The sequence below is a fragment of the Engraulis encrasicolus genome, chromosome 10 (genome assembly GCF_034702125.1).
Source record: "Engraulis encrasicolus isolate BLACKSEA-1 chromosome 10, IST_EnEncr_1.0, whole genome shotgun sequence".
Classification (NCBI taxonomy): domain Eukaryota; kingdom Metazoa; phylum Chordata; class Actinopteri; order Clupeiformes; family Engraulidae; genus Engraulis; species Engraulis encrasicolus.
The window spans coordinates 49,729,143-49,747,245 of NC_085866.1; the positions used below are offsets into that span (position 1 = coordinate 49,729,143).

General features: G+C 43.8%; 1 protein-coding gene across 2 annotated transcripts; it reads right to left on the reverse strand.

Annotated features, from left to right (window-relative positions):
• Positions 1-740: 740 nt before the first annotated feature.
• On the reverse strand, positions 741-17,896 carry hm13 (histocompatibility (minor) 13). Of its 2 annotated transcripts, XM_063209180.1 has the most exons (13): positions 17,464-17,896; positions 16,443-16,475; positions 15,416-15,514; positions 13,060-13,142; positions 12,711-12,799; positions 11,885-11,970; positions 10,924-11,049; positions 9,952-10,009; positions 8,732-8,815; positions 8,243-8,279; positions 7,863-7,965; positions 7,202-7,287; positions 741-2,519 (listed from the first exon to the last, which is right to left on the reverse strand). In XM_063209180.1, the coding sequence occupies exons 1-13, from the start codon at positions 17,689-17,691 to the stop codon at positions 2,432-2,434; spliced, it is 1,200 nt and encodes a 399-aa protein (XP_063065250.1). In that variant the 5' UTR covers positions 17,692-17,896; the 3' UTR covers positions 741-2,431. The 2 variants fall into 2 exon arrangements, with proteins under 2 accessions (XP_063065250.1, XP_063065251.1); XM_063209181.1 differs by lacking the exon at positions 16,443-16,475 and having other exon boundaries at positions 17,464-17,895.
• Positions 17,897-18,103: the final 207 nt, after the last annotated feature.

Genomic DNA, 18,103 nt, shown 5'->3' on the forward strand with positions numbered 1-18,103 from the left:
AGTTATAGTAGGGCCATTCTCTTTATTTTGAGAAACTTAAGTCATACCCGTAGCAGGCCTATTTCTTTAACTGGTTACAGTCCGTCCAGTCTCTATTAGACATGTAGGCCCTTTTCCTCAACAACTGATCTTATTTAATGTGCTATGGCCTAAGACATGACACGGAAACCCCATAGTTATCAACTTACATGAACTAAAATACTGTTTACCCAACCAAATATACGCACCGTGCTGAGGGTATGCGTCTGGTTTACATTGTAAGCCTACCATGCTTGTTTCATATCTCATGTGGTCTGCATCAGAGATAGTGGCATTCTATTCTAAAAGGGCTGTGTGGTAACAGCCATCTAGCGCCAGTGGTGGATGCAGCAGGTCAATGAATAATCGCCATCTAGCGACCAACTTTGGCCAAGCCTTCAACCTTCACATAGATTGGTAAGTCGATTGTCTATAATGGTGGCGCCACCTGGTGGCTAAAGAAGGAAGGTGTATAAGGGGACAGAGTTTCATGAATGGTTTTATGTACTGATGATGGGTATACTTTTTCCCAATTTATTTTACCCTTTGTGCATTTGGGTGTCTGCAGTAGCCTACATCTAACCTTGATATGGTCACAAGATGTTACATTAGCGATGTCAAGAGATATACTATTTTTTGAAGACAATGCAGGATGCTTCTGGTCACGGAAAACAGACATATGCACACACACATACACGCACACACAGACATTAAAACACAAATTGTATGCTTGTCTACAAGTGGTATAATACACCACAACTTTATTTATTGCAAATAAAAAAGTGTGAGAGAAAAATACAACTGCTCCTGATCGAAGCTTAACCTTGCACTGGTACAGTAGGAGAAATGATAATAATAAGGAAGAGAGGAGGGAGGGAGGAAAAAAAACATATCCATGTCTTATCAAGCAAAGCATGAGTTTCATGGCCATGGGATGATGATCAAGACGAAGGACAAACAAAACCAAAGAAAACTGAACAGAACTGTCACACACTCTTGTCTCCTGAGCCCAGGCCAAAACACCCTCCGCCTCCTAAAGACCAGAAATTTTAAATAAAATATCGAAGGCAGAAGAGGAAAAGAAAGGAAAACGCAAGCAGGCACTGGCATACACACACACACACACACACACTCAGACAGCTATACACACATATACATACGTTAAGAGAGACACACATACACACACTGAAAACTGCTACAAAGACTAATAATTTGGTCCCACTTTGGTCTCCTCTCCTGAACATACAAATACCGGTAGTTAAGTAATTGATCAGAGCAGAACATTCACATGATTACACACTTGTGTGTTCTGTACCATGTCCCTTATTCAATTCCGCTGTGCAGTTTTCACATACAGGCTTTCTTGAACCCAAACAAAAAAACAAACACCATACTGCACAACCAATACAGAGGACACATCTTGACACACATCCCCCAAAATATATTTTCAGCCAACTTTTCTCCCGAATGGTCTGTATGACCATTTCCCATCTTACAACACTTTCTTTTTTAAATAAAACAAACTAAACTTGTCACTTGATTTTTGTTTTCAATCTTCCAGACAAAAAGAAGGTAAACTCTGGTCTTCACAAGAACAGAGGTCCAAACTTAAAAAAAAAAAAAAAAAAACACGAGACAGAGGAAGGCATAATCAAATGGATGAAAGAATGAATGTAAAAACAAAAACACAAAAAATAAAAAAAAAGGTAAATGACAAAAAAAGAAATACATAGGCACTGTGTAAGCTGTTGTACGTTTTCTTTTTAAAACAGTTTCATTTTTATAAACCATTTACAGACTACAAAACATTCCATCATCATAAACAACAACTGAGAAGAAGAGTTAAATGGGCCAAATTCAAATGTACAACACAACACATCGGCATCATCATGGCAGCTCCTCCCAGGGCCTAGCGTACCGGAGAGGTGTAGCATCATGGCTCCTGAAATGTAATGTGGTGGCCGGTGGACAGAGGTGATACAAACCCGGCTCAGAAGTATTTTTTTAAAACCCCTCCCACTATTTCCATCCAACACAGGCGACTAGTAGCTTATAGTGAGTTCAGACCGACAGAGAGCCATGCGGGTGCCCGTTCCCACTCCTAATCTCGAATGAAGCGATGTGTTCGCGCCGAGCGTTCAGGAACAGTCATGAGCACTGCTCTGGCCGGCCTAAAAACAGAATAAGTCACTCGTCTACCACTCGTCTGAGTACTCAATACAAATCAGCTGATTCAGAGCTAGTTGGATCAAAATTTGCGACAGGGGTTTTAACATTCTGATCTTGGGACTGACACCTCTGTAGGTGGATGGAGAGTTTTGCTCAGGGTGGTGGGTAATGGTGGGAGGGGCTAGGGAGTTGCAGAGGCAGAAGGGGTTGGGGTGGGGGGATTGGAGGTCCAGGACGTCCCATTTTATTGGTCTTTCTTATCCACCTCTGTAATCTCCTCTTTGGGGCTTTCACTTTCCTCTGTCTCTGTCTCTGGAACAGTTTCCTCATACCTTTACAAGAGAATGAGAGGAGGAGGAGGAAGAAGAAAAGGATAATTTGGATTAGTATGGCTGTGTCAGTCAGAACAGGTTGACGTTTTAAATGGACTAACTGAGGATGACATCATCAGAGCACAGGACAATAGGGTTTGAAATGGATGGACACTTGGATCCACATTCACCATCATACAAAGTCAATGACAGCATAACACAAAACAAGCAACAAAAACAAACAATACAGGCCAAGGTAGTCACTTCATAATCACCACGTGTTGCGAAACCCCTCCCTCCCTACATCAAAGAACACAAAAAAGGGACAAAAGGAGCCAAACGCAAATGACAGCAAGAAATGACGCTGCCCCACTGACCATTTGGACTTTGTAACGACGACGACAACAGAATCAAACAGAACGACAACAGAACCAAACTTAAAAATAGAATAGTGACAGTTGGAGCAGAGGACGGACGGAGGGCACAGGAAGCTGACATGCACACAGGAACAGGAACAGGAACAGACAGCTGGGAGTGTGTGGTGGGAGCAGCATGACCAGAGCACGTCACCTCTCGGTGAGGATGAATAGGAGTAGTCACCCCATCATCCTGTACCCCACACCCCATTGCAGCTGCAGCACCAGGCACACACGGGGTGAAGGGAGTGAGAAACATGTCCAACACAGCAAGCTGGCCGGGAGACTGCAGCCAAGCAATTTGCCTGTTTCGCAATGACGTCAAGTTCCGTTAAGAAAGGAAGCAGGTATAAGCCACTGCCGGGTTCAGATAGAAAACTATAGACAAACAGTGGTGTGCATCTATATGCCGATGTAGCGTTTGGAGTGTGCGCACATCCAGTTAAAACAGGTGCCGGACTAAAAGCGATCAAACAAAAGAAGAAAAAGGCACTCTGTTGCTGCTCCCAGTTTATTGTACACAACGTTTCGACCAGTCTGGTCTTCGTTGTGTACAATAAACTGGGAGCAGCAACAGTGTGCGGACCTTTTTCTTCTCATGTTTATGCCTATGCCACCTGATGCAATCCTATACCCGTTTCCAATGCAATGACTCCAAGGCGTCTGACGTCAGGAGAAGAACTAGGGACTGGGAATGCCTGGCTACAGGTAGAGTCAGCCGAGGGGACAGCCAGGTGAGACGGACAAAGTCAAAAGAGGGAGGCAGAGAGATCAAAGCACGTGCACAGGTGAGCGACACAGCCAAGCCATAGGATGCACCACTAGAATAGCAGGCAGGCACAACATGGATGAGGATGCTTACGGAGGTCACAGGGCAGGCAGTGATGAGCGACTTGCATCCATTAGTTTACCATCCAAAAACGTATTCCAAATGACATAGTCTTCCCTGTCCAAATTCGACCTGGTGATTGCCTGGTTGAAAGATTTAAATGGCTGAATTGGACAGCTGAAGCCAGGTCACTTGGAATGCGTTGCACTAGATTGGAAACTACTAACTCCATGTTGCCCATCACTGGTCACAGAGCAGAAACCAAAACGTTGGATGGGAGATGGTGACAAAGACTGAACTGGACTGGGGTGAACTGGATTGGGGTGGGGTGGGGTGTGGTTATAGCTGGGGGCATACCTGCCCAGGGGCGGAGGGCACGTAGGGGCCTGGAGAGGCGGCCGGGCCCTACATGTTAGCGGGCGTGTGCCTGCGGCGCCAGGGGGGAGAGGGGGGACCCTGCATGGAGGCGGCCAGGCTGGCCGGGGAGCCCGAGACGGTGGGGTAGTGAGTGAGGCGCGGGGTGTGAGGTAGCACCTCCTCCGACGACTCATAGCTGAGCGCAGAGGACAAGACGGAGGGAGCAGGAGGAGCAGAGAAGAGAAGATAATGAGGAAAATGGAAGAGAGAGAAAGAGAAGTAGAATGAGGGGAAGAGGCAAGAGGAGGAGGAGTGGGTGAGTAGAAGAGAAGAGAAAGAAATGGAGAGAAGGGGAAATGGGGAAGAAGGTAGATGGAGGTATCAGAGAGAGGAGAGGTTAGAGCACAGAAGAAACAAGAGGAAAGAAAGGTGTGCTAAGGGAGAGATTAAACAGGCAAAGCTTTTCAAGATGGTCGAAACAGGACTGGAGAGAGGACAGTGCGGGCAGCCAGGAGCAGGTGTACCAAGTATGCATTCAGGCATAACAGCACAATTGTAACATCTTGGGGTACTTTCTTACCAACAGCAATTGGCGTGCTAATACCTAAGGCTCTAGTTAGGGCTCATTTTCATTGTAGTGGAAGGATCAACTGAAGTCAATGAATTAAGAGAAATGCACCAAGGCATCCAAAAACTGCTTGATTTTGGGCAAATTTTGGGCACAATGTTTTTTTGAAATGCATTATACGTAACCAAGGGCTATTGGTGTGGAAGCACCCTTGCTTGTAGGACTTTGGCATGAGAGATTTTGTGTCATGTTAACAGAGAATAAACACATTCTATCCATGCGCCTATATTCTTTAGACGTTACATCCTCTGAAGTGGTCAAGTGACAGAGTGATCAATGTCTATTTCTGGGTGTTTTTGAAAGCGGAGTTGGGGACAGAGAGGCGAGAGGTCCTGGGAGCAGGTGTGGCACGAAGGTCAGCAGCACTGTTGGAGCACTGTTGCCATGGCTACTATCGCCATGGCCAGTGGAGGTTCCTGGCTGCAGTGTGTGTGGCGGAATGTTCCCTGCCCACAAGTCACGTGACCCTGCAGGTGCCAGGTGTCTCGCCCGTGCCCTCAGTGGCCCCTCCTGACACACACACACACACACACACACCTTACCACTGGCTGCCCCTTTTGCGTGCGTGTGTCTGCGTGTGTGTGTCTGCGTGTTTGTGTCTGCGTGTGTGTGTCTGCGTGTGTGTGTCTGCGTGTGTGTGTTATGGCTGCTTCCAATGCAGGAAACATCCAATGTGGGAGTGGGAAGGGGGCGTGTGTGTTTTGGTGATTCTGTTGTTGTGTCAGGAAAGATGAGACTTTTGTGATTTCTGGAAAAAAAACCTGCACGTGCAAAAAAAAAAAAAAGATTTGCGAGTTATATTCTGGCAGTCATGGTCACTAAAGTCACGGGGATGATCCAGGTGTGTGAGAGTAATGGAGAGAGAGAGAGAGAGAGAGAGAGAGAGAGAGAGAGAGAGAGAGAGAGAGAGAGAGAGAGAAAGAAAGAAAGAGAGAGAGAAAAAGAAAGAAAGAGAGAGAGAGAAAGAAAGAGAGAGAGAGGGGGAGAGAGAGAGGGGGGGGGAGAGAGCGAGAGAGCGAGAGAGCGAGAGAGATACACAGAGGGACACGTATGAGGAGAGATGAGTCATGAAGTGACCTTGTATCTCCATCCGCTCAACGACTGTGTGTCCTTCATTACCTCCGCCAAGGAGGTAATGTTTTCGCTCGCGTTGGTTTGTCTGTCTGTTTGTCAGCAGGATAACTCAAAAAACTAATCCACGGATTTGGACAAAACTTTGTGGAGTCGTTGGCTATGACCCAAGGAACAAGTGATTAAATTCTGGTGGTGATCCGGATCATAAACCAGAACCAGGACCTTGTTAAAGATTCTTCACCAATGCTGGCCTATAAATCTAGACGCCCCTAGTGACCGCAAATTGAATTGCGGGCCAGGGCAAAACATTCCAGTTTCTAACTCAACAAAAGGAGGCAGAAATAGAAGGTGTAACATAGTCAAATGTTCTATGAAGCAGCTTCCTTGGCGGAAGTCTGCGCTCTCTGAGTGCTCCTAGTTGTCCAGTGGTTCAATCACAAAAAGACGTCTTAAAATGTCTTTAAAAGTGTGTATGGGAATGAGGAATGGAGTGTGATTAGGACGAAAACACAAACAGAGAAAGCAGAACAGACCGGAATAAAACACCACAAACACCCCCATGCTTAAATGAATGGAGAAGGCACAGCTGACGGGCACCCCATGGCACCTGCATCATCCCAACCAACACAGAAGCTAATCCTAAACATTCACCTTTCCATTACGTACAGCAGGGGTGGGCTATTATTAATGCCCAAGGGCCACATTGGGTTTAGAATATTGACAACAGGGCCAGATATCACTGACAACTTGTCGGTATGTATATAATAAGACATAATGTACGCTGGCATAACTTGTTGACCAATTAATTCCTGCACATTAAATTGAAATGTGTTTATTTTTTGTAAAGGCTCTGTGGGTCATATAAAATGTTTCAGCGGGCGACATGTGGGCCCTGGACCAGAGTTTGCCCACATCTGACGTAGAGGGTAAGTTGCAGTGTCTTGCATCATAGTGCACTATTCAGTGATCAAGGGAACTTCTCAGGTTTAGCAACAGTCATAAGCAATAGAAGGCCTGTGCTGGCTTTTCACCTCCCACCACAAACCTCAAACAAACTAGGCAAACACTCCTGATGATGCACTCCCCACGAAATCAGGTTGGACCTGACTTCAAACTTCAAACACATGTAAATGATTAAACGTCTGCCAAAATGCTACAGATACTGCCTTAAAAAAAACTAGCCTGTGCATAGGACGACAACTTCAAGGGAAAGGTTTAGAAACATAGCCACTTCTCATCACAGATTGAACAGTGCGTCTCATTTGAGGTGCATCCATAGATAACAATGACTCTAGGTTGCTTATCTGTGTGTGTGTGTGTGTGTGTGTGTGTGTGTGTGTGTGTGTGTGTGTGTGTGTGTGTGTGTGTGTGTGTGTGTGTGTGTGTGTGTAAGTAATACCTGAACATGTCTGTCAACTCTCCCTTCAGCAGAGCAACCACCACTGGGAAGCCAACGCAGGCTGGCACCAAGTACAGGAGAGCAGGCTGGAGGACACAGGTAGACACAAACACATAAGACATAAAAGCTTAGGCTACACCAAAATGAAACGAGGGCTTTTTTGAAACCGAATCGTTACACACACGGCATCAGTGTGTGACTGTGTGTGTGTACGGCATCATAAGTTAGAAAGTCTAAGAATGAGATGCTGGTTACACGTATGCAGATATGTTTAAATCTGGATATTTTTCTAATCCATTGCGTTTTAGCCCTCTGAATGAGATATTTCATAAAAAATCCATATACGTGTAAACAGCTTCTGAGAAAGCGCAATATGCTGCATATCCAGCAAGAGATTCAACAGTTGTGGTGGACCAAAAAGTATACTACTATGCCATACAATTACAAAACAACATCATATGTAATGCTACAAAGCCATAATAATAACCATTGAAGTTAGGGGGACTACATCTGACAGTGGAATCTCTCCCTCATACCTGGGCATGCAAATAGGAAAGGATAACACTAAAAAAGTATAAAACAATGCTATTTAATACCTGATGATATACAACCATGATGATAGCTACTTATTTAATTGCATGTTGGCTTCTTTCTGTCTCACCTGGGCATGTTTGTAAGTGTGCATGACGAAGATGGTAAGGCCCAGACCAAAGATGTAGGCCAGGAAGCTGGTGTAGAAATAGGTCCTGGTGTTCTTCTTCAAACTAAAAAGACCCAAACACAATGACACAGTTCATATGCAGGTGTTTTTGTTTTATTACAGCAAGTAGAGTAGAGTAGAGTAGAGTAGAGTAGAGTAGAGTAGAGTAGAGTAGCTTTATTAATCCCCAGGGGGAAATTAAGGGTAATTGGCCACCGCTCAGGGCGGCGCCAAGTGAACCACCAAGTAGTGTTGTTATGTAGGGGTCAACAGACACTCAAGAAATATTACCTACACATTAAATATATACACACCACGACAAAATGGAAAAAATGTCTCACCTAACATCAAAACGGAGCAGCAGTGCGATGAAGATGCCTGGAGGATAAAGAAAAACAGAGGGGAAAAAAGAGTAGAAACACTCAAACAAACAGAAGGGAAACAACACCCTCTAGTGGTCAGTAACTATTACACAGGTTGTGTAAGACCGATAAATACAATACAAGTCCACCCAGTTTTTGCACACTTTAAAAACGTAGTAACCTTATCTAGTTGACAAGTTGTGTTGTTCCAATAGTAAAAAATATATCAAGCAGAAGACTTATGGACGTATGTCCTCCTTCTTAGGTATCCAGTAAGTGTAATGGAATACAAAAGGGGGAGCAGAGAGAATTGAGATTTTTTTCTGCTGTGACTCCTCGGGAAAGGTACATTTCACATAGTTCTTTGCACTTTCATTGCAACCATCTGTGACAGTGTTAGGCTTTTATTCAATTCACCCCGTTAATATCTAGTAAATGTAATGTAATGAAGTGATTCTGTGCACTGACCAGGGATGACGATGTCTCCCAGGCCGAGCATGGCAAAGTTGCTGGCACCCAGTCCCTTCTCCAGGAGGTCCTGGGGAAACACCACTGAAAACACCAACAGGAGGCATGACATCAGTGCATCACTTTGGCTTCTTTCCATTATATTAACTCCTGCCCTCCTGTGTGCTTGTGGCCTCGTTGTGACATCGCAAGAGGTCATTGACGACAGATCAAGTTCAATTCAATATTCTCATGTGCAATCGGGATGTTCAAAGGGGAAAGTCCACAGACGTTGACACTAGCGGGGAAACTTTGTTTTCTTTTTGTGAGGACACAAGCACAGGTCCAGGACATGAGTAGTTAAGCAGTGAATGAGGTGCTGTTTCCACGTAGCAGGATATTTTTTTAGAAGGGTATTTTTTTCTCCTGCTAGGTGGAAACGCAACGTGTGGATAAAAAAAATCCTCCATTGTAACAAATGCGTTTCAGACCCCTAAACAGGATATTTTTTTCTCCTGCTACTTTTTTTTCTCCTGCACCTGGATTTTTAAATATCTGCTACGTGGAAACGGAAGGCCAAAACCAATACAAAACCAATACAAGCAGGAGCAAAAAATATCCACATATAAAAATATCCAGCTACGTGGAAACGGCACCTGAGTCAAAGGGTGCATTCCATTATCCTGGCTTTACTGTACGTATGGCTATACTGTGTAATATTTTTGGTAGTTAATTTCCAGAATTCATGCTGCCCAATCAGAAATGTCACCTTTTCCACAAAGTACTGATTCATTATGACTGGGGAAGTTGCACTCCTCTGGCCATCATCCTACACAGTGCACCTTTAACAGAATAACTATGTGCAAACCAAACATTTGACCTGCTCCACAATCACAGTAGCCACTGCTTGATGAAGTTCCAGCTCCATTAACACACCAGCCAATGGGACAAAGCCAGTACAACAAGTGTCTTATTTGAATCCAGTATTGACCCAGTTGGCATCTCTAGGCCCGCCCATGAAATTGTTTGTTTTCCCCTCCGAATGCTCCGACCGCTGTATGTAGTGGCTAATTAATATGCCTAATGACTTGCAGTGATTGGCACCACACGACCACGGGTGAAGCATTCGGAGGGGAAAACAATGCAGTTTTATGGGCGAGCCAGGGGAGCCGACTGCATCAATAGCACATTACTGGCCACAGCTAGCAAGAAACAAAAGACAGCCTGAATAAAATACTCACACTTAATGGGTGCCTCGAATGACTTGGCAACTGTCACCATGACGTTGGTGCCAAAGACCTATTTGGGAAAATACACAAGAGGAAAGAAAGCCACAGGTTACGCTATGTTTACTTGGCAACTAAATCAACAGCTGTTCAGCGTGTTCCAGAGAACGCTGGATGACCCCCTGGGTTACGGACAGACACACAGACATTGCTGCGGCATCTGCCATCGGGCCTCTGACTAGAGGTGGAAAGCCCAGGTCCGGAGAGGAGGAAGGAAGAGTCCAGCCAGCTTTGTGGTCAGCCATTTGCATCATCTCTCATAGACCAGGTGCAAATCTGTCAGTCTTGACAGGAGTATGGGTGATGACGGAGGTAAGCTGGGAATGACTATCGAGCTTTCTGAAAAGTTTTTTTTTTCTGAAATATTTTATATATTTATAATATATTTTATATATATGTCTTTCTCTCTAAGCAACGCATGCACACGCGCACACACGCGCACACGCACACGCACACAACATTTCCCTGTAAACTGTACCCACACACACCATCTGCCCTAGAAAACTAAACATATTTCCCTAGAACATGAGTGACTGAGCCACATAACCACAGAACCGATTTCTCTGTTAGGTATACCCACACTGTCCATTCCCCTCTCTTACTCAGATGTCATAGACCAGTGGCTCTCAACCTTTTGTGAACAAACGCCCCCTTGAACTCATCCTAAGACTTCCAACACCACCTTAATCTCATCATAAGCCTGCCAACACCACACTTAGTATAAAAAATGAAATAGACTAATGCCCACATTTGCAGTCGAGTGCCCCCTGTCTCAGCTGTCTCCTTCTCAACACCACCCTAGAACTGCAGCCTAGGATACCCCCTGGGGGGCTGTAGAGCCCCCATTGAGAAACATCATCATAGGCTAACAGGCCTCTCAACAGGATGCAAGCTGTGCCACACACACACACACACACACACACTTACCCAGAAGATGTCATAGACAAACAGGCCGCCCAGTAGAATGCAGCCCGTGCTGACGTTATTCAGGTGAAGCAGCTCCACACCATTCAAAGCAAAGGCCAGCCCAAAGAGATTGTTGGCCACCCAGTGCTGATACAGGGAGAGAGAGAGGAGAGAGAGTGAGTTACATGTAGAAAAGAGCGAAAGAGAAGGGATGGAAGAAGCAGAGAGTGAGAGAGATGAATGAGAAGTTGAGGATGGAGAGGAAGGTTCAATGAAAAAAAAAACTACAACGTGTAAAGTCCTGTCTGGAAAGCATTCAACATCATTGCAAATTAAAGTTTGGCATGTCAAGTAATACAGTAACATTTACGACTAATGTCTGGGTTTCTGAGTCATTATGCACTCGTTAAATACATTCATCAATCTGCCAACACTGACGGGGGGGTCTAAGCACTAGCTATTTTAAGGGATACTTTCTAACAACTTGCACCACAAAGAAACTGCCAAATAAATGTTATGTGGAATGCAAGCTAGAATGAAACGGAGGAGCATATTTAAATGTGTATGGAAAAAAATATTTGCTAAACTATGGAGCATAAACCAGAGGTGGACATCCAAGGTTCAGAAAGCAAAAATCCTGCCATGTATTTGAAGAGCTTCATTGCAAAGTGACATCCATTTTAGAGCATTTTGGGAAATTGAAATTTTTGTATTGGGCTTTGCATTGGGATTTGCATTTTTCAACGAAACTCTTCATTTGTTCAAACTGATTTTCTAAATCAGCTGATTGTCATAACACAACCACCTTTAACATAGACAAGCTAATTAGTACACCTGTGTGAGAAGCAGATGAAGTAATTAATGACTACACCTGTGTTTGAGAGCTAAGGCAGAGTGTAAATCATGGCAAAAATGAAACTTTCAAAGCAGTTTGTCTATCTCTGATGAAAATAACACAAGACGCATGGTAAGACTCTGTTACCTTCTTGAGGACGTACCAGACCCCAACCACAGCACTAATGGCCAGGCAGAAGAGATCCCTGGTGTCAAACTCATAGTTGACGATCTCTGTGAAGACAGAAAACAAGTACTATGACTAGGCAGGTTCATGATTCTATACCATTATGAAATGGACTAGTGTTGAAGGCATGCACTTTCACCACATAGATAGCAGTTGTTACACAGCAAATAGTTAACAGTTAAGAACATTTAAGATCTTGATAACATTAAGTCTAGGAGCTACAATTATTTTTAAGCATTGCCATTAAAAAACAAGACCTAACTAAAATGGTAGTTAGTAACTACGAAGAGTAAAGTACTGGGGTCGGTCCATTAGTCTGACAGCTCATAATTCGGACAGCTCAATAAGCCATAGAGGAGCAGAGCAAAAATCACTTTAGTCCAACAGATGGCATGGAACCGAGGTACTTGATGAGTGCAGGCCATAGATGCTAGGACCAGCCTCATCTCCCAGCTATAATTAAGAATTCCATTACAAATCCAGGATCCAGACCACAACCAAAATGGAATCCTGTCTTAATTGGCCAACTTTGCATTATGCCCAGAAAATGTCAAGCGATCTGTTCACAACTTTTAGCCTTAAGCTGCACATAAACAAAAATGCAAGACAAATTCAATCTCTCAAAAACAGAAAGGGGGTGGGTGATTGAGGTTGAGCTGAGTTAGAGACAGGACGAGAAAGCAGAGAGAGAGAGTCAGACAGAGAGAGAAAAGAGACAGGCAGATAGACAGACAGAAAAAGAGTGCAAGGAAGAGAGGACACAATGGAGGGGGGATTGCGCACTTACCCTCTTTGCTCTCCCCCAAGCCCTGGGTGAAGAGAAGCTGATACTGCTTATTGGGGACGCTGGCAGGAACCACCCTGTTCATGAAGGGACTGAGAGAGAGAGAGAGAGAGAGAGAGAGAGAGAGAGAGAGAGAGAGAGAGAGAGAGAGAGAGAGAGAGAGAGAGAGAGAGAGAGAGAACAAAGGGGGTTACTTTGACTCATGCAAACCTGGCAATTGGAAAAGCTGTGAGAGGCTATGACAGAACAGTGACAGAACAGCGCTGGAGTTAATTTACTCTGTCTGTCACACTCAAGCCTCCTATGGGGCCAAATAGAGGAAGACAAACTACTAGCATGTAGCCAGACTTACCTCATTGTGTGCGAGAGAGCCAGGATCCCCAGCACAAAGAAGTACATTGATAGTAGCAAGTTAATGTACTCTTCTGAGAAAACCTAAACCAGACAGAAAAGGAAAAGACAGAGGGGGAAGAACAAATTGTCCATATGATTGGGTTTCATTCATCATCTTTGGCGTACTTCAGTCAACAGCCCATTACATTACATTACATTTTTTTTTACATTACATTAAATTGCATTAAGCAGACACCTTTGACCAAAGCGACTTATAAGGAGGAAATTTAAGCAGGAACAGGGTAAGGGGTCAGCGCAGAGTACAGCAGTTCACAAGTAATTTTTTTAATAAACAAAGACATCTAGGCGCAGTGGACAGTTACAAGTTGCAACACTGACAGCATTGTACAACACATGGTAAAAAGATGTAGCATAAAATCATAAGATACATAAAAAAGCAAAAAAAAGCAATTCAGGTACATACAAGATGTTAGAAGCAGTGGTTTAAGGAAAGAAGCTAAAAACTGTAAGGAAAGAAAGGTAAAAAACTAAGGTCACGAGGTGAGTAGAATTAGTTATTGTGTTAGGGTGTTAAGCAGGGAAGCTCTCTCGGAAGAGATGAGTCTTCACTAGCTTCTTGAAGGTTGAGAGGGATGACCCTGCTCTTGTAGCGACTGGCAGCTTATTCCACCATTGAGAAACAATGACAGAAAACCGTTTGGACTGGGATTGCCTTGTGTGAGAAAAGGGCAAGGCTAAACAGTTGGTATTGGAGGAACGCAACACCCTAGAAAGGGACATACAATATGGCCGGAGCAGAACCTGCTGTAGCTTTCTAGGCAAGGGTCAGAGATTTGTGTTTAATTCCAAGCAGACAACCATTGCCAAGCAGACATAACATTTTCAATTCCTCCACCTAAGGGTGTACGATATGAAAAAATTAATGCTTTTTTTTGTTTTTTGTTTTTTTCCCAATGGAAGATCGTGATAAAAAAAAATTGTGATTTGACATTTTTGCCATATCGCCCACCCCTACCTCCACCATCCAGAGGTTTTCCATTTAATTTCTACTGACCGGTTTGAATATTTGACTGTCCATCACACGTGCATGCAGGTTAGTGCCTGTGTCATAGCCAGATGTGACCTGGGTGATGTATGCCTTCAGACCCTTTAGATTACAAGATCATAACTAACAAATTGTTCTGTAAAAACAATGCATGTGATGCAACAATCACAGGTTCCCATTGCCATTCACCTCCTAAATGAAATCCACATTACTGACCATGTTGTAATACTGGGAGAATTTGCAACAACTTCTAGCTACAATGCAAGTTTAATTGAATAAGACAAAACAGAGAGAGTTGATAAGGAGCCGCATCTTAAGGAGGTTCTTCTTAAATAAATATGAAGCAAGGTTCTATGCTGCCATGTCTATGACTTGCCAGGCCCCTTTGGAAGAATAGTAGCGATTCAGAGTGAACGGAGTTCAACAGGGAAAAAGTCGTGCCCATTTAGGAGAAAAATTGATCCCATGTTGTTGCATTGATGACGGGTAGAACCACTTATCTTGGTTACCATATTAAGAATCTTTGGCCAAAATGTACAAGCTTATTTAGACCTTGCATGTACTTTGTGCATTTGGGCTGTTGAAATGAGACATTCTACAAGTAGCAGCACAGTCAATCAAATCCTGGGAAACCACAGGCTTAACTGAGCCCTTACATAAGAGAATATCCCCACTCTTTGGGGATCTACGCTACAATTTTATCAGTGTGTACGGGGCCAGCTGTGCCGGTGGTGGCTTAAACATACACGTGGCACTTTCACATCGCGGCACAAAATGGAGAGCAGGAAGTAGAAGGATGATGTTGCACTGAGCTACTACTGTAAAAACAGGAAGTGGTCTGCCAATCCTCCTGTGTGTCTTCTTGATAGGGGCAACAGGTTTGCATACAGTTCTGCATGTTTCAATGCTCATTACTCTTAAAGCAACATGTCCGCAACGACAGAAGAGACCATATTTTCTGAGGATTGGGGTTGTTTACAGTACAGCTGAACTCTTGACTTAATGAAAATGAATGAATGAAAAAATGTTTAATATTACAATCTCTAATTCACTGCTTCTCTCATGTCACCAAATCAGCATGGCACGTTTTGTGAACACAAGTGTCAACCAAGAGCACTGAAGTAACTGAAGTAGCCATCCAACCCAGGGGTGCATTTCTCGAAACCCTAGTCGCTAACTATGTTGGCTACTTTGTTGTTTGCGATGCAATTCCACATTGACAACTACCCAAGTTGCTAACTGGCTAACAACTACGCTTTCGAGAAACGTACCACAGGTTTGGGTTATCTAGGAATCCGACCCAACCTACCTTGAAGAAGAGATAGAGTCCGAACAGGGTGCAGCTGGCGATGATGGGGAAGCGTGCGGCATCTCTGCTCGTGATGGTCTCGGGCATATCTGAGGAGTTCTGTGGACAAGCAGAGGCAGCAAGAGGGTAAACCAAAAGGGACTATTAGAAACCCATCACATGGTGGTGCATGATAATAATAATCCCCACAGACCCCGTTTCATCAGGGTACAATCATGTAGGTTATGATGTGAGCAACACTTGCTTTGTTGACTGTTTTGAGTGTTTTGAGATGACTGAGGCTGACAGTACATTTACATGTAGTTAGAGAGACTTGACCGTTTGGCATAGTCCGAACTACTGTAATGTTGGAGCTTTAAAAGCTACCTTAATCTATATGAAATCAAACCTCAGTTCAGTTTTAGAGAACGGACTACAGGTATGCTTGCCAGATAATGCAATTCTAATGCATATTAGAAAAAAGGGAAGGTTGGCACAATGGTTATAGTAAGTCAGTATAAAAAACAGGTCATGACTTGTGACCCAGAAAGAGCAAGAAGGCAATTGGAGGTCACATGGATAGCATTTCACTCTCTTATCCAAATCATCTTCTGCAGTCTGGTTACAAGTGATATTATTGGGCTATGTTGACCTGATAGCGCGTCTTATCTCCTTGGAAAAAGGGGGAAATAGATTCAAACCAAGTCACTGGGTTTAATTTTTAAATGTTCAATTGATTTGCATAATCTAGAACTAGATGCATAAAATATAACCAGATAGCTAGGCCTACCAAAGGAGGTGTGTGTGTGGTTTCTCTTTTTTGGCAATGTCAGAGTGTCATGCCTTTTGACAATCTGGCTCAAAACAGACAAATAAAAGCCCTGACATCGGTGTAGGGGATTTCTGCCAGACATCCTCACTTAATTTCGACCTACACCTCGTGCGTGCTTGAATGACATGATCACCACGGACAATGATGAAACCGGTGAAACCCAGACAGCATGAGGAAGAAAATATGTACGCTGGGCTATCGATTTCAAATACTCACTCGATAGTACTCGTAACCATTTTCCTCGCCAACCTAAGGATAAAATAAGTGTACAGAAATCATTTATAGAAACGCTGCAGATGTTCTGTAAGTGCAATTCACTCTGTGTGACAGGAGTCACGCTCTATAAGCAAGGCACGAGACCAGTCGAAGATGCCAAGGCTCACAGATGCGGTGAGTGAACTGAGAAGCTGCGCTTTAACATTAGTCACCACATCAGCACACCGTTATTTCAACAGCTGTTATCACCATCCACAAGCGGACTGTTGACCATGCACTGCAAATAAACGAAAGGAACTCACCACTTGAACCATAAAAAGGTGAGCGCAAAACTTTCAGGACAGGTTACATTTTCAGAAAGGCCTGAGTCCTTTCAGGAGGAGTTATAAGCATGCAGAGGCCTTACCGTGACACGACCATCACAACGAGCTCATGGACCATCATCTTGACAGTAACAATACCTGTTATTGATCTTCTACACAGCTAATTTTGTTCCAAGTCTTCAAATGACCTTTTACGATTAATTCTCGGAAGTGCAAGTGGAAATTCTTCACTACCTACATTGGTTTGCCTATTTTAAATTTTAAAGGGATAATTTGCCTTTTCATTATATATTATAAGTCAAGTCGTGGTCCACCAACATACAAGTTTAATTCAAAGCTCGCTACATCAAACCGAAATCATAAACCATCTGTCACAGGGCCAGCTGGCAAGGTGTACAGCTGTTAGTTGCACGACAACATCACTCATCCTATAGCTAAAATCTGCTAGCATCCACGGATGAACATTGGCAGGGGGCTAGCATCCAAAATCGTTAGCCACTTAGCAAGATTAGCGGTGTTTGTTTATTTTATTTTGTTTGCATAACATTTACAATCCAACAAGGTGACATCAAAGGATAACGAACCCTTCAGTGGGTGAGCATTCTACACCAATCACCTTGTTGCAAAAGTGGGAAATCAGTTGACTAGCCTGCTGCAAACATTGTGCCACACGGACTTTAAATATCGAACTAAATTACCTTGCTCTTTGAACAGGTGACAGAGCGCAGTGCTCCAAAGAAGATTGGCACCAGGGCCATGAATACAAGGCTGCCATATGCCAGCGCTGTGCCCTCGGGTGTTGCGACGAACTTGGCCACTGTAGCATTGACGGCTGCATCGGTTCCATTTGTGTCGATACCATTCAGGGTGTCCGTAGCCGGTGAACTTTCAGTCGGGGCTGCTGATCCTTGGTCGACATCTGCCATTTTAGCTGTAATGTCAAGCCCTGGAACACTATGAACGCTGGTGTGCTCTCTTGAGCAACGTAGGGTCAGTCGATGAGTTCGCCAACGCTACCTGTTTCACATGAATATTGGTTCTTTTTTCTCATAAGGCCACGTTTCCTAACTCTCTCCGGGAACTGTCATCTTCTACGTTGTGCACGAAAAGTGTTGCTGAGGATATATTTTTTTCAAAGCGCCACCTAGTGTTTGGGGGTTGAGCTAGTCAACTGGCAAAATTGCAAGTCTTCATGCAAGAGTAGGCCTATGCACATCCCACCTCTCATGTCATGTCAAAAATGCAATAGTGCCAATTTGCCATTTAGCCTACATAATTTGTGTCTGCAAATACATGTCTACACAAGCAATTCAAATGGCACTGTATGGCTAGTGGCTA

Coding starts and splice junctions, on each gene's coding strand:
- hm13 (XM_063209180.1), bottom strand. CDS start 17,691: ATGGCAGATGTCGACCAAGGATCAGCAGCCCCGACTGAAAGTTCACCG. Junction 15,515..16,442: donor ATGGTTACGAGTACTATCGA/GTGAGTATTTGA, acceptor GCTTGTCCACAG/AACTCCTCAGATATGCCCGA. Junction 2,520..7,201: donor GAGTTGACAGACATGTTCAG/GTATTACTTACA, acceptor TCTCTTGTAAAG/GTATGAGGAAACTGTTCCAG.